Source organism: Alosa pseudoharengus, unplaced genomic scaffold (assembly GCF_046254945.1).
Source record: "Alosa pseudoharengus isolate Yale_2024_CS ecotype anadromous, Long Island Sound unplaced genomic scaffold, YU_APseudo_1.1 YU_APseudo_1.1_scf_4, whole genome shotgun sequence".
Taxonomy (NCBI): Eukaryota; Metazoa; Chordata; class Actinopteri; order Clupeiformes; family Clupeidae; genus Alosa; species Alosa pseudoharengus.
Window position 1 is genome coordinate 19,816,837 of NW_027468774.1, and position 27,379 is coordinate 19,844,215.

General features: G+C 43.7%; 4 protein-coding genes across 7 annotated transcripts; 2 read left to right on the forward strand and 2 right to left on the reverse strand.

Moving 5' to 3' along the window:
* Window positions 1-290: 290 nt before the first annotated feature.
* Window positions 291-3,846, reverse strand: LOC143101902 (protein unc-119-like). Its single transcript, XM_076265190.1, has 5 exons — window positions 3,368-3,846; window positions 2,087-2,200; window positions 1,311-1,404; window positions 798-970; window positions 291-653 (listed from the first exon to the last, which is right to left on the reverse strand). Exons 1-5 carry the CDS (start codon window positions 3,621-3,623, stop codon window positions 517-519), a joined length of 774 nt encoding a protein of 257 aa, XP_076121305.1. The 5' UTR covers window positions 3,624-3,846; the 3' UTR covers window positions 291-516.
* Window positions 3,847-7,246: 3,400 nt separating this feature from the next.
* On the forward strand, window positions 7,247-11,327 carry LOC143101901 (uncharacterized). Its single transcript, XM_076265189.1, has 2 exons — window positions 7,247-7,738; window positions 8,539-11,327. The coding sequence occupies exon 2, from the start codon at window positions 9,004-9,006 to the stop codon at window positions 10,366-10,368; it is 1,365 nt and encodes a 454-aa protein (XP_076121304.1). The 5' UTR covers window positions 7,247-7,738; window positions 8,539-9,003; the 3' UTR covers window positions 10,369-11,327.
* A 1,056-nt stretch (window positions 11,328-12,383) lies between these two features.
* tspan4b (tetraspanin 4b) lies at window positions 12,384-17,395 on the forward strand. The gene is made up of 8 exons (XM_076265196.1): window positions 12,384-12,939; window positions 14,167-14,236; window positions 14,465-14,656; window positions 15,244-15,318; window positions 15,474-15,569; window positions 15,652-15,771; window positions 16,126-16,209; window positions 16,556-17,395. Exons 2-8 carry the CDS (start codon window positions 14,168-14,170, stop codon window positions 16,622-16,624), a joined length of 705 nt encoding a protein of 234 aa, XP_076121311.1. The 5' UTR covers window positions 12,384-12,939; window position 14,167; the 3' UTR covers window positions 16,625-17,395.
* Window positions 17,394-26,957, reverse strand: bcl2l12 (BCL2 like 12). 4 transcript variants are annotated; one of them, XM_076265192.1, is made up of 8 exons: window positions 26,850-26,957; window positions 20,627-20,801; window positions 20,073-20,316; window positions 19,600-19,825; window positions 19,239-19,361; window positions 18,998-19,077; window positions 17,915-18,181; window positions 17,394-17,654 (listed from the first exon to the last, which is right to left on the reverse strand). In XM_076265192.1, the coding sequence occupies exons 2-8, from the start codon at window positions 20,797-20,799 to the stop codon at window positions 17,619-17,621; spliced, it is 1,149 nt and encodes a 382-aa protein (XP_076121307.1). In that variant the 5' UTR covers window positions 20,800-20,801; window positions 26,850-26,957; the 3' UTR covers window positions 17,394-17,618. The 4 variants fall into 4 exon arrangements, with proteins under 4 accessions (XP_076121307.1, XP_076121308.1, XP_076121309.1 ...); XM_076265193.1 differs by lacking the exon at window positions 26,850-26,957 and adding an exon at window positions 25,580-26,476 and having other exon boundaries at window positions 19,600-19,822; XM_076265194.1 differs by lacking the exon at window positions 26,850-26,957 and adding an exon at window positions 25,580-26,476 and having other exon boundaries at window positions 18,998-19,071.
* Between the last annotated feature and the right edge of the window lie 422 nt (window positions 26,958-27,379).

The window sequence follows — 27,379 nt, forward strand, 5'->3', positions numbered from 1 at the left end:
ATGAGGCATTAAGCTGTCATGTTAAATACACAAGTGTAGTGTACAAAAGGTTTTTTTAGCAAAACACTTTTTAGATGATGTTCAAAACACTCCCCATCTTAAAACAGGCATGCGAGTTTAGAATTTACACACTAAACAAAAATAAATAAATAAAATATAAAATAAAAATTCGCTCCCGGGGAAACACAATGTGGACCAACTTCAAACGTTTAACCCTCTAACAAAACAAATGCAAGACTATGATTATAAACAAAGCCACAACACCTTTTATAATAAAAGCAACTGAACACTTCATCAATCAAACTTTATTATTATTCCTTTAGTTATACAGGTGGTCTTATTGAGATACTCCATGAATGAAATTCTACACATGCTCATTTCATACATACCAGGAAAGCTCAACTGCTTAGGGATGTTGGAGAATCTACAACATAAAGGAGTTTGTTCAGCATTCTCAATTCTCTCTCAGTGAGTGTCTCCCTGAGTCCCCTTTCTCTTGAACCCCACGAAGCATCATCAGGAGGACTCTCTTACGAACGCATCTCGCTTCGGGCAGAAGGAGTATTCAGCTTTGTGGTGCATGATCAGTTTGTTATTTGCAAAGTAGAAGCTGTCCGATCGTGTCTCATACGGGCTCGCTATCATCTCTTCAACTAGGAACAGAGAAAACACACACACACACACACACATCTGAGTCTTCTTGCCATCTTGCCATAGCCATTTCAACTAATGGCAATAGCTGAACAAAGTATTCAAACTGACACTTTGATCAGCCATTTTTGTGGCTCCAGACATACCTATCTCTGGCTCCAGCTGAGGCACAGTGTAGATGTGCTCGCAAGTGTTTCTGCTGTCTGGGATGCAGAAGCCAATCTCAAAGTCGAAGCTTTTAAGGAGCCGGTCTCGGAAGTAATGCCTCTCAATGAGCCGGAATTTGTTCACTGCTTTGGTTCCCACTATAAACTCCAACCTGCATAAGAAGAGCGAGAGGGAGAGAGAGAGAGAGAGAGAGAGAGAGAGAGAGAGAGAGAGAGAGAGAGGGAGAGAGAGATGTTTCAGAAGATAAAGTCGAGCTAAATGTGGTTTAGGCTCTCTCGAGAAGAGAATCTTAGAAATAATTTGATTTTCAGAAAAATAGACAGATGGACTGATAGGTAGATGTTGATTGAAGGGCTGATGGACTACGTTAGTACTTGTGTAAAAATGTACATGTATTCGTGAGATGAGAGAGACAATAGGGAGACACACACACACACACACACACACAGACAGAGATTAGCCTACGTTATTAATATACCATATCGACTTACGTGGCTCCGATCTCCCTGATGGCGAGGAAAGCAGGTGAAAAGTGATATCGAATAAATCTCCCCGGCTCCTGCTCCTGCTGCCCGCCAGTGATCTCTTACAGGGAGGGCAGAGTGCTCGTTAGAACTACATTAACAACACTACAACTGCTAATGATTACAATGACTACAGTCTGCCATTTCAATCCATCTCCAATCTTCATCTCATCATTATCACCATCATCATCATCATCATCTGTTTTGGAATTTCAATACATAAACAACAATTTTTTAGCAATGTGTACAGGCATCTCTTTACAAGTACATATCATTTCTATAGTACGGACTTTTATAGTTTTATAGACATTATGTAGACTTTTTTGACTTTTGCAGTGTTTTTAGATTTTCCCCATTTGGACGAAAGGAGAATCTTAAAATACTTCAATACATTACATTACATTTGGCTGATGCCTTTTTAGCCAAAGCGACTTACAACATGGTAAACAGTTTAAGCTTTTTAAAACAATTCTCTCAACAATTCTAGAACACTTTTAAACAATTTAGAAGGTGAAGTACAATAAGAAAAGGTGCATCAGTGAGTGCTGTTTTTATACAGTTCGTAAGTAGTGGAAAGTAGTAGAAAACATAAACAGACGCTGGGCTGTTTGTGGGAAATTTATGTTTTTCTAAATATTTGGGTGATTTCACAACGTAAAGCACACCATGTGACAACACAAAAACCACAAACACATACCTGAACTGTGCATGTGTTTGTGTCAAAGGTTTATGTGCACAAATACCTGTTGGACAGTGTTTTTTGATATCCAGAATGATGGCACCACTGTCCATGTCCCGGATTTTGAAGCGCGAGAAGCTGATGTTGTAAATATTATCCTCAGGAGAGCACAAGTAAGCTGTTCATGAAGATGAACACAAAATGAAAACAACACTTGAGCATATGCACTTCACTGGTTCACAGCTGCATTCATGGCATCATGGCTGATCACATGAGGACACTGCAGCCTGGAAGCACACCACATACCACATCCACATGAGTCAGACAATGGTCATTCATGACGTCCTAAACCTGCATTTGGTATGTAGTACATGTCTGCATGCAGTTCAAGACTCAATCACTAGAGGGCACGATTTGAGACTTTGAGTAGCTTGTCTGCTGAATCATCAATCACCATCTTGGTCTACTACTAAATTGTGTCTGCAAGAAGCAGAAAACTCTGTTGTTAAGCCATTGTTAAATGTGATAATTGATCATTTTCCCCCTATAAATGTTTGTTGTTCAACACTGATTATGTTGTGTAACATGTAAGAAAACAATCTAATATCCTCATCAAAACCAACTTTTATATTTATGTCACATGAATATGCTATGAGCTGGGTGAATGCACTTTTATATGACATTGTGTGGTTCCTTTCAGTCCATGATATGAAAATGATGTGATGTGTGTTATGTGATCATGTACAGAGATCCTTACAGGCCCCTAGCTGAGACATTGCAGCATCAGCAAGCCTGAGAACATAGCATTTATAACTGTGAAATTATTGTAAAACAATATTGTTGTTTGAAGAATGTTATACATAGGACACATGGGGAATGATGAATGGGATATACTGTACTGGGGTGAATGTATAACTCTCTCTCTCTTTCTCTTAATATTCTGCAGTCCTGCTATTTATAGCCTAGGTTGAACAATGAACTATGAACTCTGTAGTATTTTGTAAACCTATTGAATGTTTGCATATCAAATTGCTTGTACTGTATGTACAACTACAGAAACTACTCTCCTAACACCTGTTTTTGTGTGCATAATGCACATTCATGTTAACTCATATTGGTGAAACATGACAATTGGTTATGGTTATGTTATGGTTATGGATTTAGCAGACGCCTTTGTCCAAAGCGAATTCTATGAATAAAAAGGCCTAACAGCATAGCAGTGAGAATCCAAAGAAAGAGTAAATTCATGAAATTCTTGATTTCATCACAGATTGAACCTATGTAGAACCGACGGCAGTTTAGGGCCCTCTTGTCATCCCAGTTGTTATGGCAACCGTGGACTCACCCCGTGTGTATCCTGCTAGTCTCAGGACCTGCTCCGGTGTCACTGGGCCAGTGGGCTTCCAGTCAGGCCACAGGTCCCCCTGGACCTCATCCATCTCCCCCGTGATGAAGTCGTTCCAGTCCAACAACTCACCCTCCCCTTCCCCCGCGGCCTCCGTCCATTGCCCTGCCCCTCGTCCCTCTTCCTCTGTTTCCAGCGCGGGATACTGATATTCTTCCTCATCACTCTCTAGCTCTTTGTCATCTGGGTTCTCCATTTCTGTGCTTCAGTGATTCTGTTGGTAATTGTCGTTTTACTCTCTCCCTTTGTCTCAACTCTGCCTTACTACTGGCGCAGACTTCACACCCTCGGTGTCAGTGACTAAAACAGATTAGCTCAATCTGAGGCCTCTAATCCCAGACAATCCTCAATTAAATACAGACCCAGCCTATGGCAACCCGTCAGGGACAAAACACAAAAAAGAGATTACTCGCAGCGTGAGTGAGAGAGAGGGAGACAGACAACAGAGGACTAACATATTTATGAATGACCAGACTTTGAATTAACCTAATTGAATTCGTTCACTTTTCAATTCATTTATGAATAGTCATAAACATACCATTGTAAACATTGTGCAAGCATTTTATAAGGTGCATATCGTATATCTTCCATGTTGCAACACACCGTACATGGTGTCCTGCAAAAAACTGAAACGGGATCTCTGTTCCCGTAACACATTTGTAAATCTAGTGCTGTGAATTGAGTCAGCCGGATGCTTTAGTGTGACATTTTTGCAACACATTAGATGCAATGACTTTGGAGGCGTGGCATGAGAACCACATCCTGTTTTAGCCTCCGACCCTGTGATCCCACTGTCACCATGGCAATGGAATGGAACTTTTTTTTCGTCATCTCTTTTTGTCAGTTATGATTGGTCCCCTGAGGTTTCCCAGAAGTCAAGAGGAGTAGCTGGTGCCCCAACAGCGCAAGCAGAAGTTTGGTAGGAAGTGGAAGACAATGTGAGATGAACGGAGATCAGGCATGGTAAGTTACATTACAGTTGTTTTTTATTCAAGACCATCTAATTCACAGTGAACATATATAGAGGTTTATTCATTAAGAGAATTGTGAGGTCAAAGAGAACTTTCTTATTTAAGATAACTTTGAAGTATTTGAAGAAGGCTATGTGTTGAGCAACTCAGAAACCAAAACAAAAACTGAGTCTGCTTCTTGTGAGCTTACGTTTCTTTCTCATTTGATCTTATATCCATACCTCAACAGGTACTATACGCTCAGAGACGCAAGATGGTTTGGACGCTGCTTTCTGTAGGTTTTTGTGTCTTTCACATCCTTGCTGAATCAACACTATCTTCCTTACTCAATGTGAATAACACCATGGCAACCCCAGGAGTAAACAAAACAAACGATCGGTACAGTCGGATCAGTACAGTGACAGAATCTTCCGCTACATCAATGGTCAGTGACGCAACAACAGCACAAACAAATACTACAACAACAACAACAATAACAACAACAAAGACAATAACAGCAGAAACCAACAGGACCCTTCCAGCAGACAAAGTGGTTCTCATTGAGGGAACAGCAGCAGAGCCATTGGTTGAAAATACAAACATTTCAAAAACAACTCATGGACTAACCACAAACAGTGAGCTCAACACACCACAGACCAAGCCTTATGTTTTGGCTGCCATTACAACCCCCACACCACCAATCCAACAGCAGGTGACAGCCTCTTTCACCTCCTCCGAGGAGCACAACGCCACTCAGAGCACAGGATCAGGCCCCACCACAGCACAGTGGCACGCAGGCCCCCAGCCCACACCAAGCCCCTCTCCACGGGGAATAGAGGTGACCCAGGGCCATCTGGAGGCTGCAGGCAGCTCACAACCAGCCTCCCCTGGGCCAGAGTGGGGCATCACAGAGGGACGGACGGATTCGGCTCCATTCGAGCAGACAACGATAATCGATAGGAGTGTAAACTACACTATGGCCAGTGAAGCAGCTCTAACTCAGGGCTTGGGTTACACCCACTCCTCTTTGTCTCATTCGAAGAACTCAACGCAGGCCGGGCCAGACAGCATGGAGAGTGAGGTACGCACAGACAGTATGACAACACAGAACACAAGGAGGTATGATGCAAATGCAAACATGACCTCAAGAGTCCATCTCAAACTAACCACCGATAGAGTCACACGTACCACCACACCCAACAGCACGATATTCACCACCCTCAGAACAGTAGCCGTGACTGCAGGTCCTTCTGCTGCACCGCACACTCCCACGGACATCGAGACTGACACATCCAACATCAGCTTGCCCGTCAACAGCACTTCAGCACCGGACATCTCCATTCAGCTGCGCACCTTGACCACCACCACCATGAAGATGACCACAGTGGGCCTGAGGCCAGAGGATTTGCAAACCGAAACCAAAACAAACATCTCAGGATGCACTGAAGGAAGGCCCTCTCCCTGCTGCACCAGGCTGGCCTGCTTCCTCACAATCTGGGGCCTTGCCCTGGCCGCATCCTTCTTCCTGGGCCTCAACATCTTCCTGTGGGTCCGTCTGTCCGCCGTGAGGAAGAGCGGGCGCTGGGAGACGGACGCACGGACAGGGGCAGGCGGCGCGCAGAGAGGAGCGGCCACGGGGGACAACGGGAGCCTGTGGGCAAACCCGCGGGCCACCGTGGAGGAGAGGGTGGAGTTCTGGTACGCTAACGGCACCATGACAAACAGCAGCGACAGACACAGAGGGCCAGAGAAGGAGAGAAGAAGGGACAAATGGAGCGAGAGAAAGGGGGGGCGGATGAACGGAAGCCTGTGGCCTCAGCCTAAAGTGACTATGTCCGACATCACGGAGTTCTGGTATGGGAGGGAGAGGCCGACAGGGAAGAATCACCAGACAATACTGGAGGAAGAGGAGGCACAGTGAGCAAAATGAAGATCTGATTGATCAGGGCGAGAGAGACTGGACCATTAAGGCTGAGCCTTACAATTCTCTCACTGTTCCATCTGTAAGGCAAACATATTTGTAGATTAATGTAATTATTAGTTATTCATTTGCTTCATGTTTTGTCTTGCAGAGTAAATGTTTTATTCCACTTGTGTGAGAGAGAGGTATGTCAAAGTGTTTGTGTCAGGGAACATGTACAGTATCTGTGAATGAGGATGTAGTAGGGGGTTTATAATTGCATGATTGTTCAATATGCAAGAGATGGTCAGAGCTGGTAGCAAAGGGAGAACGTTTTGGACAGAAAGAGGAAATGATACCGACTGTTGATCTTTTTTAGGGGACAGGGAGCCTAACCACACAGAGAGTCAAGTCTACACCCTACCGCACACACACACACACACACACACACACACACACACACACAAACACACACACACACACACACACACACACACACACACACACACACACACACAAATGACATACAAACAAAAATACAAAATACAAATAATGAATAATACAGGACCAAATATAAACAGGCACATTCAGAAGAAGTTGACTACATGTAGGCTACTGTGCATTATATTTACAGAAATTCTTAACTCAATATGCTCATGCTAAACTAAGATTTCACCGAATTTCACTGACGCATTTTCAAGTAAAATCTGATGGTAATCTGATGTACCGTATGTGTGAAACTACTACCACACAGTCAGCTTCCTGCCTTTAACGTTTCTCATGAACTCTAGCATCCCTCCACCCAATGACATCTTTCCCACAAACACACACACACACACACACGCACACACACACACACACACACACACGCGTGCACGCATGTACACACACAACACACGCACGCATACACACACACACATACGCATTACGCACGCACACACACAAACACAAACACAAACACACACACACACACACACACACACACACACACACACACACACACACACACACACACACACACACACACACAACCCACATATACACATGCTCAAAAGCAAGAACACATGCATGCAAACACCACAAAGCAATGCCCCCATGTCTCAACACACCCAGCGTGCGGCTTCCTCTGATGGCTCTCGACTTCTCGTTTGAGGGAGGCACCAGAGGAACATTATGACAGAGCGCTGAGGTATAGTGAACCTTTGGCCTTTCTCCAGTTCCTACTATCTCACTTCAACAGGAGCCACGGCCAGCAAACCGTCTCTCTCGGATGAGCAGAGATAGAGGGAGAAAGAAAGAGAAATCCAGAGAGGATGGCGCAGAGTGACTAGAAGACACTGACTCCTTCCAAAGAAAGAGCAGGTCAACAAGGGCAATTACATAAAGTGTTTTTTTTTTCCATCTTTCAAGAATGAGCACCCACATTACAAGTAACTTCCACCGGTGATGCCCATGTGTCAGGTAAGCCTTGCTCTTACTTACAAAGAAAGCTAAGCTAACGGCTTCAAACCTGACACACACATTCACAAAGGATTTCAAAATATCCAGAAGAATGAATGATATAGTCAGCTACCGACAGACATATAGTAGATATCTTCCAAAGGTGGAAGAGGAAGATAGTCACGCTCTTCATTTGTAGCCATAAACCCATTAGTTACTAATGACTTCTCCCATGAATTATAACAAAGAGCTCTTTGTTTAGGTATGAGTACTTGATATCCAGTATTGTTTGTGTATTGTGTATGAGTTTATACATTTCTATAACACATTTCTAAAAGGCTTTGTAAATGTAGTAATGTAGTATAGTGTCCAGTACTATACATGTGCTATTTAGAGTCCAACTGGATACTACCTTAGAGACATGTTCGTTTACAACTGAGATATGCTCATACCTAAAGCACATGGTAAATAACGGAATGTATATTAGGCAACACTAGACTTAAGGTATGAAAACCTAATGCATATTTGGAGGTAAGAGTTTCTCATTGACTGGATTGTATATAACATTGCAATAAAGTTGTGTTGAGTTTGTGTTGTGCAAATGGTGATCCAACTTCCATTGCCACAGCAATCACATTACACAAGCAGGGCAGTTCAGACAGAGTTTTTTTTTTTATCAAAGTGATGAAGGCATTCCTTTCTTAATCTAGTAAGGTTAGGGGATTAATCCTGGAAGAAACATTGGCATAATTCATTTTTTCCACATTTATTTTTTCACTAATTGTGAATATTTTCTCTGTTTTTCCCTCTTCATGCTCAAGATCACTGCAGCTTAAATTCCCGTCTGCCCTGGAACCAAGGCCAAGCCACCAGCACAAAAACCTCACTTGGGTGACTTGAGGTGGAAAGAGGAAGAAAGTAAAGATCAACAGAGCTGAGAAAAGAAGAAAGCGTGGCTGTGCGTTTTCCGGCCGACATCCACCTGCAAGGCCAAGTCTGCAGAAGCACCACAGCACCAGTGCCAGCGAGGCAGAGGGCACATGAGAGCGGCGCTGAGGACAAACAGAAGCCTGTGGTGGGCGGCAGAGGAAGAAAACGGTGCCACCTCCTCTCTTCTGCCACCTTCGGCCAGAGCACGGCCACAGATACTCGTTCACAAGCGTCAATCTTCCCCCCTCTGCCTGAGCCCTAGGACAGACCAGACCATCACACCACACAACAGCCCAGCTCTACAGAAATAAAAGGGGTGTAAATACATCTAGACGGTGGCCTGATTGCTCTTCAGCATGGAAAAGCCTGCGTTACTTTTTATTACTTTACTACTCCTGTCCTCCTGTCCTTGGCAACTCCATGCACAGACAACAGATGCTGATGCAGCAATAGTAGCAGATGACGATGCCACTACTGTGTTCGACACTGAACCCACAACAGAGGCCGCCAGCACTTTAATGCCCACAGACACAGACCCTGGTCTTCTCTCCAGTCCTGAGAGTACATCAGAGTACGCCATTTTAGACCCTCCGACAACTCCTGAACTCCTCACCACAGTCATTTATGCACCAGTGACAACAACCACCACAGAAGAGCCGACCACCGTTACTCTACTTCAAACCACACCTGAGACCACATGGATCCCTGAGGAAACCACACAGATCATTCCTATTCCAATCCAAACCACCAGACCGGGCCCTACTACCCCTACAGTAACCAGCCAAATTATTCCCGAAACCACTCAAACCACTAGGTCCGACCCCATCTCCACACTACCTCCAACCACACCCACAATGGTTCAGTCCACTTCCACTTCAGCACCCCCTGAGTCTACCTCTGCTATCACTCCCAAGACCACTGCTGAGACCACCAGCACAACATCACCCCCACCAATGACACTCCATCCACACTTCCCAGTCATCCCCATCTCCTCAAAACCGTACCTTGAAACAAGCTCCTCCACCACCACAGGAGCCACAGATCGCTCTGGTACCTCAAATAGTTCTGGTATCCCAGGAGTGCCCATCGTTCTCGGAGACTCCTCCTCTGCAGTTGACCCAGGGAGCCAGTCCAACAAGTCCCTGTGGCTGGGGGTCATCGTTGCCGCACTGGTGGCAGCACTGGCCAGCATCGCCTGCATCGCCCTGGTGGTCAGGCGCAGGAGACAGAAGCAAGGGTTCGGCGACACCGGTGTCAGCGGTCGAGGCCAGAGGTCCCGGAGGAAGGGCAAGAAGAAGGGCGAGGAGGACGCGTGGGCCGGGCCAGTGCTGATGGGCGGCGCGGAGAGGGACGAGTGCGACGGCAACGGGTACAACGGGGACGTGGAGGACAACAACAACGGCGGCCCGGCGGACAGGACTGACCCGATGCTCAGCACGTTCGCGCCCAGCGAGGATGAGGAGAAGGCCGTGGGAGCCAAGGGCACTAAGGAGGCCAAGAAATGGGAGGAGCAGTCGCCGCTGCTCTACATCGACGAGGACGCCGAGGAGGTGGAGGTGGAGGGGATCCCAGCCAATCAGCAGGACTCCTCTCAAGACGGACAGAGCGCAGAGAAGACTGATGCGGAGGGGGCAGTGGCACAGAAGAAAGGGGAAGTGAGGGCAGAAACGGGTGGGGTACTGGATGGAGCTGTGGCTTTCTGCCAAACCACAGCGGTGTGAAACCTCTCTTACTCATGACCGCTCCCCTGACTTACAGCCCCATGTGCAGTAAATTAACTGCTGTCCGTTTATGGGGGAAATGGATTAAGAAATATACTTTGGACTCTGGATGTACTACAGGACTTTGTTAGCCTGATGAGCCAGACCCACATTAAAATGTAGGGTTTGGGGATTTACCGTTGGCAGTGCTCAGTCCGAGAGGCGGGATAATTGGTTGTCTTTCAAATTCCCTCCACACGCAATAGGATAGCGCTACAACTCATGAGTCAGATGCGTTTTCCCACCAGCGAAGCTAGTTGGCTAGTTCAAACTTTTGGCAACTTCAAAAAAGCTTAACTCGTGCCACGCTGTTCGCCAACAGCAACATCCATCTTCTTTGTTTTCAAGTAGCAGGGAATTCAAGCCGAACTGTTGCAACTCTGCCATCAATCATTATGTTAAGCCCGCCTAACGTCTCTATACACGATGTGATTGGCCCTATCGAAGTTTAATTTTTCCAGCTCGCAAGCCAACGGAGAGCTAGGGTGCATCTAGATTTCTAGGCTAGGACTTTGTGTGAACTGGGAATCAAGCCTTTGAATTCACAGGTACTGAATATCTCATGTAAAACATTCAGCAGAACAACAACAAATTCCACACTGTGATTCCAAAACCTCTTGAATTTCCCCTGGGGATCAATAAAGTATCTATCTATCTATCTATCTATCTATCTATCTAGAATACTAACGTTACTGCGTTTAGAATAATATCCTTATCTGAGCCGCCAAGCCACGGTCTGTGCCTTTGCATTTCTGAAATGGTGTGTGTATATGGGGTGGGGGGTGGGGGTATGGTGTGTGTGTAATGGTGTGTGAGTGTGTGTGTGTGAGGAGGTTGTGGTGTAATGGTATGTGTAGATACTAAGAGGTTTCTTTTGTGTTGCATTTAAAAATGTCTGAATAAAATAAATATTAACTTTATTTTTCTGAGGATTTTTCATGTGATATGCACACATTTTAAGTTCACAACGCTTTAAGCCAAAACAATCTAATAGAGTATAAGTTTGACTAGTTGTTTCAAGTTTGGCCACTAGAGGGAGCCTCTGTCCTATTTAGCTCAGAGACATATGCAGGGCTCTGATTTAGCTTCACTGATGCTGTGGGTGTGGCGATGAGTGGACAACACTGCCAGTTGTTTTGGTCAGTCCAGGGGAGGCAAATTCTGCCACAGTCTGTTAGTAGTATTAGGAAAATAGTCATCTCTGACCAACCCAACCCCCCACATCCAAACACGTACAAACACACACACACACACACACACGTATCTTACCTACAGCTTTGGCCCATCACAGAATATGCCATGCAGTCCACACATAGAAGATGAGGTACATGTATGCACGAGTACATACACACATACAGACCCGGTATGGCCTTTTCTGTCAAATAACACAATATTAGGGTGCTGGCGACAGTTTAGCCATAATCAGTGGCGTCATGGCCAAGTCCCCACACAAATAGTGCCGTCAGCCAAGTCTCCACACAATCAGTGCCGTCATAGCCATTGGAGATATAGGATTTCTGTCTTTTTCCTTGACTATCAATCTGTTATGTAAGTCTGTTTTTCAACCTGTACTGGCCATACACATACACACATATACTGTATGTGCACACACAACCAGGTCAGGGAAGAGTTAAGTGGAGGGAAGGAAGGAAGGAAAGGGTGTGTGTGTGTGTGTGTGTGTGTGTGTGTGTGTGTGTGTGTGTGTGTGTGTGTGTGTGTGAGAGAGAGAGAGAGAGAGAGAGAAAAAATGGACAAAAAAATGTGTGAACACAGCAGAAGAGATGCCCATCATTTTTGGATCCAGCAGTTTGGGTCCAGCAGTTCACTACAGAGGTAGGGGGTGGGGGGTGGGGGGGGGGGGTGGGGGGGTTACCAGAGTGAGTGGACAGAGGGGGAGGGGGAAGTGAAGAAGGCCAGTGGAAAAGAATGAATTCTCAAGAGACAGAAGACTGAGAGAGTGAGAGAGAGAGGGAGAGAGAGAGAGAGGGAGAGAGAGAGAGAGAGACAGGGAGGGAGGGAGTATGAGAGAGAGGGGAGGGCAAACCTCTACATCTGGAAACCATTGACAACAAGGGAGAGAAGAGGCAAAACTTTGCGCTAATAGAAAAGTGGAAAGAAGAACAAAGGAAAAACAAATCAGCAGTGGAAGAATACAGAGAAAGACAAACCTACACATCTAAGGCTGTAACAAAGAAAGGGAACAGAGAAACATCCAAGACAGAAAGAGGGAGACAAATATTCCAAGTCCTACGATCGGAGCAAAAAAAAGAGGTGCACTGGTTTTCATCTGTGCTGCATTCTTGTGTGAAGGAGTTCTTAACAACAACGGGGAGCCACACGGACGTCTATGGAATTTAAAACAAGGAATCTGACTACAAAGGGTTTGCATTAGCTGAGACAAAAATCCTCAGTCTCAGCAAAGGCATCTGGCCAAATCACAAGAGAAGCACTCGTGCCCAGAGGAGGACCTCGTCTGTCAGCTGGAACAGTTACCCTTTCGTCACTTCACAGGAATCTTACCACCGACCACAGGTACAGTAAAGGGCACGCTCATAAGGCACTAGGCCAAGACTAGCTGTCAGGGGCTACTTTCTAGTAAAGCTAAACATACGATTGATATCTACTGGACATTTCCATCATGGCCTGCAGTGTGTTTAAGTATTACTTTGGAGTACTCTTCATCTGTTTTTCAGCCTGACCATAATCGAATTATGATGGTACTCTTGAGTCATTGAGCAGATAGAATCCTTATCTAAAACACTTTAAACTAAAGTAAGACTGGCAATAAGAATAACAAGAGAGCTATGTCTTCGTCCTTCTCATTTACTTTATTGGCTATTGGATTAGATGAAGAGGTGTTTTTAATAAAACTGCATGAAAGGATTGGGAGGAGTGTATGTGGCTACAGTATGTATGCTTGTGTGTGTGTGTGTGTGTGTGTGTGTGTGTGTGTGTGTGTGTGTGTGTGTGTGTGTGTGTGTATGCATGGATGTTCATCAGTGTCTCTCTCTCTCTCTCAAAAATGTCACAAATCAACATGGTGGAAAGTATTCCTAAGTCCCATTTGAAACGATGGGTAGAATAGAGTCATATTGCCCATATTGCCATACAGTAAAGATTCCATATGTTTTTGCTTTGCATGTTTCAAGTGAAGAACTCTGATGTGGCGATCAACAAAAGCACTGTAATTCTGTGTGGTGCCATAGTCATAATCTGAGGTTTTATGGCCTGAGACTGTCAAAGTTATTTTGTCCTTAAATCCTTTGCTACAACTTAAAAACAACTACAGTTCTTCCTCTGAATCAGACTGTGACTGAAAGAGCTCCATGTTAGGTCAAATCCACACTATTGTGTTCAGCTGGGGAGATGGTTCCTGACAGACATATCCTGGCAAAAACAGGAGTCTCTGAGTCATGTCAATAGTAGTATCCCCAGGCCCTGTCTTGCCAAGTGTAGGCCACATTTTTAAGTGAGTAAGAGCTTGGGGGTGGTCTATTGTCTCTGACTGTGAAAGGCCCTGCAACGACACAATTAGCACAGCAGTGGGTTAAGGGTTGTCACTTCCTGTCTGGAAACGCTATTTCCTGTCAGTAGGACAGGACATTAGATTCCCCTGGACTGTGTACTCGACAAACTTTGAATAAACACGTTAATTACAAAATTCCTAAATAACTTCTTGATGACCCACAGGCCTTGTGCCAAATATGATATCTGCTGGAATAACCCTCATGTTCTTCTTCTCTTCCCTCACCCTCTCAGGATGACCGTGACACGGAGATGCCTGTGCTGCGTCAAGTACCTCATGTTCATCTTCAACTTAATCTTCTGGGTCAGTTTCACATCAGCCTGGCCTAGGCTGTCCCTTGTGTCTCTGTTGTGTTTGCTTTTCTCTGGCCACCTCTGATCAGTTCATGCATCACATCATGTTTTTGTTCATTTGCACTACTGATATACTCTTATAACGCTTCATTCAGTTTTGTAGGGTTATCTGCACCTGTGAGAACAGCCTTGGGTATTTCACTTTTCATTTGTGTGAACTTGCCTGTCTCTCGTGCAGCTGGGAGGATGTGGCCTGTTCGGTGTGGGGGTCTGGTTGTCCTTCAAACAGGCAGAGATCTCCGCTCTCCCTCTATCCTTTCCCTCCCTCTCTGCTGCCAATCTGCTGCTGGTCGCCGGGGGCATCACCATGGTGACAGGCTTCCTGGGTTGCCTAGGCGCCCTGAAGGAGCAGCGGTGCTTGCTGATGACGGTAAGGCATCTGGGCATAGCTGGGTGACATCACAACAGCAAATACGGGGTCAGACCGGGGCCAGACCGAACAGCTGGATGGCTGTTCCCATCTGCTATTGCCACACCGAGGAATGACCCTGAGTACCCTAAACATATTTTGCTCCTCTGCTATTTGACTGACCTGTTCTTCTAAAACGGAAATGCACTATGCACCTCAGCATACCTAATATATCAGCATAGATAACATATCTGAGGGCAAACTGGCTTTTCTTCAATTAAAATGTGTCGCCTTTTTAATGCCTGTAGCATATGCCTATCATGACAATATATATTGTGTGGTGACAATCTGATCCTTCTAAGCCTTATTGAGTGATATACTGTATTAAAAGCAGTGACTTCAAACTGATATTCAGGATAGCAGTTCAACAGATATCAGAGAGAGAGTGAAAAAATTCTGTCTGAAGTGTAATTTGTGTGCCAGCTCTCTGGGTGCTTGTTCACAGTCTATGGACTCCCCCTGGTGAGCACTATGTTTAATGGCATGGCAATGTAAACAGGCGAGAGAAAAACACACAAAAACACTTGATCATACTGTATGTCCTCCAGTTTTTCGTCATCCTCTTGATCCTGGTCCTCACTGAAGTGGTTCTAGCTGTGACTGTCCACGTCTACCAGGAGGAGGTCAGTGGGTCTCCGTCTTCCAGACCTGACATGTTTGTATTAGTCATGAAATGTTTCAGTGACGATCAGACGTTTCAGTGACTCACTTACCTTGTTTATTATCTCTCGTTTCACCTACTCTTGGTTTGTTTCTTCACTCCCGACTCCACCTTTAGCTGGATAAAAAAGCACAGGCTGATTTGTTAGAGGGAATGGAAAACTACCAGACCGACGAACGCCTAAAGCTTTCATGGGACACTGTGCAGAAAATGGTGATATTCCATCCTCATGATATTTGACATGATAAGACGGTGGAATTAGTCCTCACAGGCATATGGTGTGTTTGCCTCCTAGTTCAAGTGCTGCGGTGTGACCAAAAAGGAGGACTGGTACAATGTGATGGGCGAGCTCATTTTGCCAGCGTCCTGCTGTCTAAGCGGTGATTCGTGTGAGGATGGCAAGGAATGGCAAGAGGTCAGGATCAGTCACAGACTTGGAGGATGAGGAACTGTTTTGTTTGATTGTTTTTAAAGTTTCAGTGTTTAACTGGTAATTTGTATAAGGGCCTAAAACATTTTTTTGTCTCTCTCGTGTGAGTGGAAAGTCAGAATTTCTGAGTAGGAAATGTATAACTTCAGAAATCCTGACTTTTAGCTGAGAAGGTATCTGGCTTTCTAACAAATTCTGACTTTAACCCCCCAACCTCACTCCACACCCACTAACCAGGAGAGAGAAAGAAAAAAAATCACTCTAAAAGTTTCCCTACTCCTCTTCCTTAAGATCATGTACAAGTTCTGTGGTAAGGATTTCTGTCTTTCTCTAAAACAGCCTTGCTATCAGAAGGCCAGAACGTGGCTCCTCGATAACATCACCTCAGTGCTGGTATTTGGAATCTGCATCGTTATTGTTCAGGTATCGAATCTCTTACCAATTTCTGTGTCATAGTTTGAGTCCAATAACACATCAACTGTTCTGCATGTACAATTTCTATCTCTTTGTTCATAAAACATAGCCTCAACAGATTTGTAAATAGCCCACACATCTGGCAACCAACTTCCCTGGTTGGCCTTCACTTGACACTTGGCTCAGCATCACTTCCATAAAACAAAAAAATAAAAATTCTGTACAGGGAGCTTCTGTTCAAAAGTGAATACTGATTACTACAACAAATGTCCAGAGTCCAGAACACTTCCTTAATTGTCTACTTTCATATCCCCATCCCCATTTTGCTACAAATGGTGTCCATGTGTGGTTTCAGCTCTTGGCTTTGGTCTTCTCCATGATGATGTACTGCCAAATCAGGCGGGCAGAGAAGTACCTGGACTGACCAGAGGTCTACTGCGCAGAGGTGCAATCTGGACGGAGATGATTCCACTCACACACTCCCCATATTTGGTGTTACACCTCGGTTGTGCAGCATCAACCTAACATGAATGTACATACTCCTCCTGTCTTTTACCCACACAATATTTCAGGAACTTTTGAAAAAACTTTTTTTTAACAATTGCTAAAAAAAAAAAAAAAATCTGCAATGGACTGCTATGTGTGTCTCCAAAGTTGTGTGGTGAATTTAAAGCAGAGTGGCATAAATGTGGATATACAGCAATTCTGATGTAATTATGACAGTATTATCTTTTTCGAATACTGTAATCCAGTTCTGATATCTGCCATCTCTCCTGGGTCAGACCCTGTATGTCAGAACTGACTAATTTATCTCACATTTAAGAACAAGGAAAAATACAGTATACTGGAAAATTTTACCTGATACCTGGTATATGCACTGCATGTTCTGCCTTTTCATAGAGGCAAGGACTTCTGTTGTGATCTAAGGGATGGCATCTTTGTAATTGGGCATTAATGTAAACATTTCTTTTAAAAAAAAGAAAACTGCGTACCGTAATATTGGTTTTATATTGTAGTTTGATTTATGGTAAATATTTTGGTTGTTCTTTAAATGGCAATTTAGACGCTTTAAGTTGTTTATAACCAACCATATGTCCCTTCTCGCATAGGCACATCCTGGGCATGTACAGCAACCTGTTTCTCATTGTAAATATCTGTATGCATTTACCATAGTAGAATAAAGACAGCAACAATTTGTGTTTTCATGATTTCTTTAAAAACATTTAAAAATGAGTATAAAAAGCACGGTATAGAAACAATTTGGCCTTTTCGGCTGAAAACCCGTCTTACAAAAATAACAGTCACGATCATTACAACCATATTTTTTTTGTTTGTTTTTTGTCGCATCCATGGCTGACTCCAATATCCACAGTTCATGATAAAAGTCCATTCTAAAAAGCACTTCAGGATCCCAGCTGTCAGTCATACTCATGGATCTCCTCCACAATGTTTTCCTGCAGAGGAGAGGGGACTGTTACAAGGACGAAAGTGGAGTGATCACTCCGCACTCACACATTATCTTTCCATTTACCTGACTACATCTTAAAGATTCTGACAGTCAGATCATTACAGAGTACTGAAAATCTTTGACAATACAACACCTTGATTAAAAGACTTACTGAGTGTAAGGTTGATGAACACACACACACACACACACACACACACACACACACACACACACACACACACACACACACAGCTAAGATGAGATTACCCAGCCTCCTTGGTTCTTGATCCACGGAGCAAAGTTCTCCATGTAACGCTCAGCATGCTCCTTCAGGTGCTGACGCGCACCTGTTGCCGTGAGAACGCGGCGCGATGCCTCCATGGTGAGGGCCACTTTGCGTAGTGTGGGGCTGGCGGGGACCGGTGGGGGTGTGGCCGGGGGCAGTGTTTGACTAGCGTAAGCGTCCAGCAGCTTAGCGAAAGAGGGGTACGAAAGGCGGTCCAGTGATGTGCGTAAAAACGGGTTAGCGTTGATCTGGAACCAGACAGACATTGTAAGCATAACCTATCCCAGTACCCAAAACACACATACACACACCTCACCCAAACACACACACACACACACATACACACGGCCAACATGCAGCCAACTGGCACAACTACATCTGACAGCACACATGCTAGCCAAGCAGGCCTCACTACAACTCCACCACGCAACACAAAGACAAAGCAAGTAAGTAGCCTGAGGATAACAACCTCCTCTGCCACATCACACACACACACACACACACACACACACACACACACACACACACACACACACACACACACACACACACACACACAAACACACACACACAGCAAAGCAAAGCATGCAGTCACTATGACTACAACATTTTCTAACACGGTACACAGACACACGCTCCCACACACACACCAGGCTGTAACATGATGAAGATGAACTTGGGCTGAACAATGCAGAATGTCCTGCAGTTATTTGTTTTACCATGCAGCATGAAATCTGACCCCCAACTAATGACAGCCCCCACAGCCCTGATCTGAGGCCTGTAATTACCCAGATGCTGCTGGTGGCTTTAGACTCTTGCGCATTTCAATAGAGACAGAATAGGATAGAGAGAGAGAGAGAAAGAAAGAGAAAGAAAGAAAGAAAGAGAGAGAGAGCATCAGCTTCAGCTATAACAGTAACTCTTTCTCCTTCACCACCACAGCAGAACTCAAAGCAGAACTGATCATGACCTACATGTCATGTGAATCACAATGCTGTGTGTGTGAGAGTGTGTGTGTGAGAGTGTGTGTGTGCGTGTGTGTGTAAATAGTCTAGTAGGTCTACCTTCTCATTCATGATGTCACCTTCTGTACAGAGCATCTGGACCAGCTGTTGAACCACATCGTTCTTGGTATTGGCTGAAACTTAGAAGGAAAAATAAAACTCACTTCAAGACATTTGTCCCGTGTGTGTGTGTGTGTGTGTGTGTGTGTGTGTGTGTGTGTGTGTGTGTGTGTGTGTGTGTGTGTGTGTTCCTGCTTGGTTAAATGACTAAGTGAAGCATGCCATACTGACACTCCAGTACCTGCAGGTTGGCTGGGCGGGGGGCTGAGGGAGAGCGGCACAGGTTTGGGCTTCTTCTTCACGCTTCGCCTGGCGATCCGCTCCAGAGTATCCGCCACGTCCTCATAGAACTCGGGAGGGTGGGCTGGGGCACAGAAGGCCAGCAGAGGTCAAATGGAAGCGTTACGGCATCAAATGGCGTTACACACACATTGTTATTCTGAAATGCCTTTGGGCACAGACATGCTCAAAAGAATCTGGTGAATGAGTGAATACAGTGAAGACAGACTACAGTGTTTTTCATGATACCCAAATTTACATATTTCATAAAGTCCCAATGGAGTGGCCGTGTGAGACGGTCGGTGTGTTCACCGATGACTCACAGGGGGAGAGTTGTTCCTGCGAGGTCGGGGGGTCAGGCGAGACCACCAGTGTGCTGGGCCTCTTCGGATCGTCACTCTTGGGCTTGGATTTAAAGCTTTTCATAGAGAAGATTGAAGAGAACTGCATTTTGCGTTTGCTCTTCGTCTTTTTCTTCTTCCCGTCCTGGCCCTGCTTCTTCTCTTCTTCATCCTCGGGAGAGGAAGGCGAGGAGCCCACATCTTCCTGCTGAGAGCAACGATAGCTGAATTTAAAGATCATGACATTCCTCTTTACTGCACACAGCAGCCACAAAGGCTTAAGGAATTTAATAAATCATTTTTCTGTATACCAATCAAAACCAGTTATCAGAAAGGCTCAATTTAAAGTTAGAATAAGCCCATGTGTGCCCACAGCCTTGAGATTGATCATTGAATATGCATAACTGATAAGTTGACAAAACGTAAATATAAGAAAGGCCTTGGATGAGGACTACCTCAGGCTTGTTCTGCAGGGTCTCTGAGTGAGTGGCAGGCTGGTCATTCTTTGACTGGACAGGTTTTCTGTCCTTCTCCAACGTCTCGCTTTTGCGCGGTGCCTCAGGCCGTTGGAGTGTGCGGGGACGCAGTCGTCTCTTGATGAGGGTTTTGATGCTGTGCTTCCTCTCCTCAGCAGAGCTGATGGCCTCATCCCACGAGTCCCAGCCATTATCTGCCTTCTTCTGTGACTTGCTGCTGGCACTGGAAGAAGGGAAATGTCTTTTGATCTCTTTTTCTATTCTTGAATCATAACCCAAACCCTCCCCTAATCTTAAATGAGGTAATTATTATCAGGGCACAACCACAATACGACATTAAAATATATATAGTTCTCCATTTCTTTTCTTCACTGTACTTAACATTTCGGTGATCAATTTCATTCTTTAGAGATGCCTCTAAAGTGAATTTTGAATAGTTAACAGGAAAAAAAAAATCACTACAGCGGATGGACAAGTTTGTTCTTTTCCAGTTTGCTAGATAGTCACTAAATGTCCACACAAGGCTGACTTACGAGTACTTATTGGAGTCGCGGTAGGTCCCGCCCACCCTGCCAGGCCGCTCAGCTGCGGGAACAGACAGCGCATTACGCAGGAAGGACTTGAGTACCAGTTGAGTGTCAGCTTTGACTTCCAGCAGCGAGACTGAAGGGGATGGGGACGAGGGTCTGGCTGCCCCCTCAGACATCACTGTAGTGACACATGAAGGGGTAAAAGAGAAATAATAGGAAAAAACTAAGAGGAAGAGAATGCATTGTGAGTGTATTGGTGAAAGGGAAACAGACTAATACAGTCTAACAGACTAATATATACAGTAATATAATATAAGGCCAATGAAGGCCTATACACTAAGGTGGTCGATGTTCACACTTTAGGGCCCTTCTATGATGCTTACAATGATGACTCCTTTCTGTCACATGTCAAAACTGAACAGGCCTTGACACTGAAGCTAATCTTTGCCCTCAGGGGTAGTGTTTATGTCAGAGTTGTGGCATGTTCACATCATAATCCATCTTCAACAGATGAGCAGTGTGTAGGCCTATCTTTATACGGTTCGACCAGGGGCTAAAGTCAACCTCAGCAATAAAACATATTCTAACAAATCTTAATGTTTTACAATTGTAAGACTGATTAAAATGAGATTGATGTTTGATGATTGATGCGCATTATGTGATGTACATGAAAGTCTTGTCTGACATCAAAGTGCACAATGCCCTCTAGCCAAATGTCTCCTAAACCCAATGACTGCTTCACTGGGAAACCACAGTCAGGTAGAACCCGTTGATGAGCCGTTGGGGCACAGGAAGTGCACTTTAACCTCATGTTATTCTTTCCCCTAAAAGACAGTATTACTTCCTGTGAAAATGAACTGCAACGCAGATATTTAGACCACAAACTACTTTCTGAATACTCCCTGAATGCATGCCATTTGCTCAGATAGTTCTGCAGAGCACACAACATGAACCAGGTCAATTCAGATGCAGATGTTGAGGTTGAACCTCTATTCACCTCTTGATTATTCTCATGTGATTCACGATACATTGCTGCAGGTGAAAGATGTTATCTAAGGCATTTGTGGTGTGTAGAACTGGTTTTCAACCCACTGAAATGTACTTGAATGTGTAATCAAAGCTACAGGGCAGTTAGCTACAATTCATCAAATAAAATCTGGGTGTGTGCAACAATGACTTGTGGTGAGGTCAGTATCAGGCCAGTCAGTGTGCTTTCATGCATTCAAATTTATTTGTATGTCATTGTTTTAATAGTGGCCTCTTTGGCTTTTTCTGTAAGAAATAGGGCCTGGGGTACATCAAATGTTTCATAGTTACCCCACCCCACATATGTATGAGGGCAGTTGGTTTGTTGTTTACCAGCAATTACAAAGATAGTCAAAGTGGGCTTTAAAGTTTCCTATATTTGTATATATTTGCCGATAATATTTTTAGAACTAACCAATGTCTTTGATATTCCCATCACAGGCTACAATCACCCACTAAGTGTTTTGATTTGTGGCTGTTTAGGTAGCAGAGCAGTTCCAGCACTATGGATGTGACAGTTGGACTCATTGGTAAACAAAATGCTTCAGAGCATGGACTAGTATTAGTATCTGTTACTTAATTTGCCTAACTTTTAATGTAACTTCCATTTTCTGAATACTGACAAATCCTCAGATTTCACATAATCATTTGCATTTTAAGGAAATTGGCAGACTTGAATGAAAACTAAAAGTCTGTTTTTGAAACTGTTTCATTTTTGTAATGCATATGAAACAACTGAAATAGTAATTATTAAAAACTAGCAATGAAAATATTGCATTCTCGGTGCCCACTAAGATCCACAGGAAGAATCAGGACAACAAGTAATGCAAAATATGCAATATAATTGAATTAATTGACTTGCATAGACTAACAGTTTACAATAGGCTATACAAATTGCATTTGAATTGATTAATTCACAATTAATCACAATTCTTGTCACGTGCTGCATGCGCAGAACACAGATGCGGGAGCATTAAATGTCACAGCCTTTAATGTGCGCAAAGTTTGTGTACAATTTGGCCACATGGCCTATGGTTTCTTCTGCCCATTTATACTGTGTGTTCCAATGCTTTATGCTGTATTTGATTGCAACAGATTGGCATACATTAGCCCAAATTAATCAATAAAATAGCCTGATCCTCTGACCTCAAAGTTAATTGTGAACAGGGCCTACATTTCAGCACGGGATTGGGGATATTGCGCATAAATTATTTAAGTCCCGCAACTCTAGCCATCATAATGCAAGAAACTCCTGCACACATTTTACAGCGCTGTCTGATAACTTTGATCTAATAATGGAGCGGATACGGGAGTATTGACTGGACGGACCTCCTTCTGACTAGAATCGAACGTAACCCCATGCATACACACAGGGAACCACTTTGCAGGTGTTGCTCTCTCTCTCTCTTTCGGTCTCTGAGTGAGTGAAATGTATGCCTTATTGGGAACTATTTAATACCTATAGGTGGTCTGGAACCACATCCTTAGTGGTTTTATTTGCTTTGCTTTGCTCTCTCTCTCTCTCTCTCTCTCTCTCTCTCTAAATTGCGGACATGCACAGACAGCTACAGACACAGAGCGCATAGTAAGCCTATTTTCACTTTGTAGAGTGTGCATTCATTATGTGAAAGATGCGTCAAAAGACTATGTGAAGTGTTGTTCTCTCATTGAAATCCCATTTTGAAAAATGAATTTTAAGTCCTGGTGAATATTGAATATGATGGATATTATGCTCTTGATCAGGACTCCATGGTTGCTGTTATGACACAACCACCAAATACTATGATCAGCTTTGTTAACTTGTGTTAAATCTAACTGTTATCTCTAAAAACAGTAGACCATAGGCTAAGCAAAATATGTCTATGAGGCAGCATGGTGGCGCACCATGATGTGCACATTGTAAAGACATTAGGGAAGTACAAAGAATCTCTCTCTCTTTCTCTCTCTCTCTTTCTCTCTCTCTTTCTCTCTCTCTTTCTCTGCAGTGTTGCAGAGTTGAAACCCAAGATTCGTACTCTCTTCTAGTATAATGGATATGTATAGCATGTATAGTATAAGTATAATGCAATGTGATAAAATATAAGTATAATGAGATGTGATAAAGAAACTAACTAATGGTGTGCTACCAAAAGACTTGAATAGACCAACCAACACTCCAAGGCCTACTAGCCTCTGACAAGGAGAGTTTGAGCTTAACAGCCAATCAAATTACACTCCTCCCTGTCGTGGTCCTGAAGGCAGCCAATATGCACACAGGAGTTTTGTAGAGCAAAACTGAACAGACACAACTAGGGACAGTGAGGAACAATTTGACAACAACTGTATGGAATCAGAAGTACAGGCTCTAGGCCTACCTCAACCCTTAAAGGTGTGGGGCAGAGCCCTATCTATAAGGCTCTGGTGTGGTGTTTTGAACATTCTAATGCAAGATTCCGTTCCGCAACAATTGAAGGTTCTAAAATTCTATGTTGAATTCAATGAACCCAGACATTCTTTAGAATGTTCATTTTCCAACATTCCCGTCACACAGGTGTGATGGTACACCTTTAAGGGTTAACTACAGGCAAAGAAAAGCACGCACACAGCGTAGACATTCCTGTTTGTCTGCATTCTGTAAGCTGTGCGTCACAGAGGCAGCATCATTCATCAACATGTTGCTTTTATTTTATCCTTCAAATAAAAACACACTCTGTTTGTTTTGAAGCAGACACACACATGACGTTACTGAATCTGCAATATGACACTGATACAGAAGAGACAATGACCTCACCAATATTCACCGCAAGTCATGCGGTACGAGGATCTTACCCACTTACTATGCCCACACATACCTATTGGCTTATTCAGCCTAAGCTTCACATTTGTCCTGACATCATACCTGATCAAACCACAACAGAAAGGTACTACCAAAACTGCTACCCACTACCACTCAGAGCAGTAGGCTATTTACGTTTCGATAAATGGATTTCAAACGTCTTTGTTTAACTGCCTCTTTCTCGATTTCCCCATCTTTTCACAGAAAACTAATAATAGGCCTATGACAATACTGTTCTACAGGACTGCAGTTCAAAATGGTTGTGATGTTCTAAACCACATTAAAAAAGAATCAGCACAGGCTTCTTGATGTTGTGATGGCAAGAAGTCACAAGCACAATCACACATACACAGTTTCAGTATGACAGTTCCCCTTCATCTTTGAGAGTTTTTTTTAAACGACAGCAGGAACAAGCCCATGCAGGGCAACTGAATGATTAATTTAAATTGGAACCCAAATCCACATTTCATGGGCATGTAAACATATCACTGGGAGGACATTTGGCTGTCTTGTTAGAGAGAGATGCATTTAATTCATAGTAACCTGATTAGCATAAATTATACAATGAAATCATTATTATTAATCAACATGAAATTAATTTAGCAAATTATGAATATAAGAAAGTTTAGTCTAGTGATGATTAGAACATGTAAAGGTAGCCTAGGTTAAGTTGCTTCTGCATGTCCTCCTGAGCAATTTTGCGTTTCTCTGCTGACATAGGCTACAGCATCAGACTGTTTAAAAATTCCTATACACCAGACTCTTTCAATCAAAGCTGATAACAACTCACACACCCACGAAACTAACTTTGACGGGTCACTTTTTCGGATTTCCTGCTGTAGCCTAGGTGAGACGCATTCAGTCAGTCTGACAGGTAAATTAAGCCACATAGCACACGAAATGTCTTAGCTTCATGGATATCAAATATAATAGGCTACATTGTAACTTCAAGTATGGCATAACGTTATGTCTATTTTCGTATAACGTTAGGCTATATTTTTATGGTTTCGAATCGACAGAAACGCCGAATATAGCCTACTTTCAGTGACAAAACCTTGGCTGCCAGATTAAATCAACTTTACAGAAAGCCATACGTTAACTTTAACGTTACTTACCTTTGTGTCTACCTCGTAGTGTTTCATGGGGTTCCACAAGCTTAGAGAGACTGTATGGCTATTTCACATACATATTTTATAAATAAAACATAAATTAGTTTAAAACTAAAACGGTTAGATGGAAAGCTAACGTTACTGTTAACGTTAGCTATCTGGTTAGCGTATATCGGCTGAAAACAAATGTCGACTAGTGTAAACTTTTTCTCTCTAACATGACCTAATGTAGGCTAAAGCTGATTTCAAACACGAACTCTTCTATCGACCTGGGCTATGTCTGAGTTCCAAAGTCATCTTGTCCAACCTAAAGGTTTGCTCTCTTTCTCTGCCTGACAGCCGACGGTGTCTCGGTGGCCACTGGCTGGAATGGACATGCCTCTCCCGACGCTGAGACCTGTTGGAATGACAGCAAATCTGCGCATGTCCAATTATGGGTGCCTTGCTAAGGTGGGCAGGGTAAATAGGCTATGTCCCTTTCAAATCTGTTGAAATTTAAAATAGGCTCAAGTTAAATTAAGACGTAGGCTAGCCTACATATATTTGCAGTATTTCCCCTCCCCCCATTCAATGAATTTGCAGAACCTATGTGAACAGAATATGACACCTTGATGAATTAGAACAGGTGCAGTTTATTAAGCCCACATTCAACAAAATAAAAGCAACAAAATGCACAAAATATTGATTACTGTAGGCCTACTCACAAATCTTTATTGAAATGGTATATAGTGGGCCTATATAGTAAATGACATAGGCCTACCAAAGACGGTCAAATAGCCTTTTGGCCATTATGAGAACAGTTTGAACATAACTAAAACATATCAACTGATTGTGAAATGTGAACCGATATCTTGACTTCCATTCACAGCAGCAACTCTCCCACTCCACCCCCCCCAAACCCTGTCCAGCGTTACAGTAGACTCACACACTGGTACAAGGATTGGGAGAGATGGAGAGAGAAAGATAACTTATTAAGTAGTTGTGGCGAGACAGAGAGAGAGAGAGAGGGAGAGAGAGAATTCAGTACAACACAGTTAAGGCTACCTGTAGTGAAGTAGCCTATAACATAGCTATAATTATAATAACAATTAAAAAGTAGTATTAGATCATCTGAAAATGACTGCAACTTTCCCCAGTTTATTATATGCCTATGCATGAACAATCTCTCCTTATAAATATTTAACTTTTGTTTCAGAGCTGTTTTTGTAATCATTTTGCCAAGTGCCTGTCTGCCACTCTCTTTCAACGGTGTGCTGGACGCAGCCTCAAGTCTTACCTCAGTGTCTAAAGAACCATTTCCTCTTCAATGCACTTCAGTCCTCTTCATCTGTTCTCTCTCTCTTTCTCTCCTTTGCCATGCATTCTCTGCATCCTGTGTGCCCTCTGCCCTGTCCCAACTCTGTCTCCCTCTCTGTGTCCCTCGCTCCCTCTATCTATGCCTCCCTCGGTCGCCCTATCTCTCCCAAATCACTTCCCCTGACTGCGAGCCAATAGGGAGCAAATATGCAGGGTGAGGCACTTCCTCTGTGACAGGAAACGAGAGAAAACAGAGTGTGAGAGCTTGAGAGTGTGTGTGTGTGTGTGTGTGTGTGAGTGAGTGAGTGAGTGAGAGAGAGAGAGAGAGAGAGAGAATGAGGTCTGATGGGGGGGATGGGAGATGGCACAGAGGTCAACCACTTGAACAGATACATTCACAAATGACTCTTGTGTACATATTTGTAATGTCTTGTTTTAATAGCAGCAGCTACATCAATGGCGGCCAATAACCATGCTTCAGGCATGTCCTACTGTTATTCAAACTTTTTT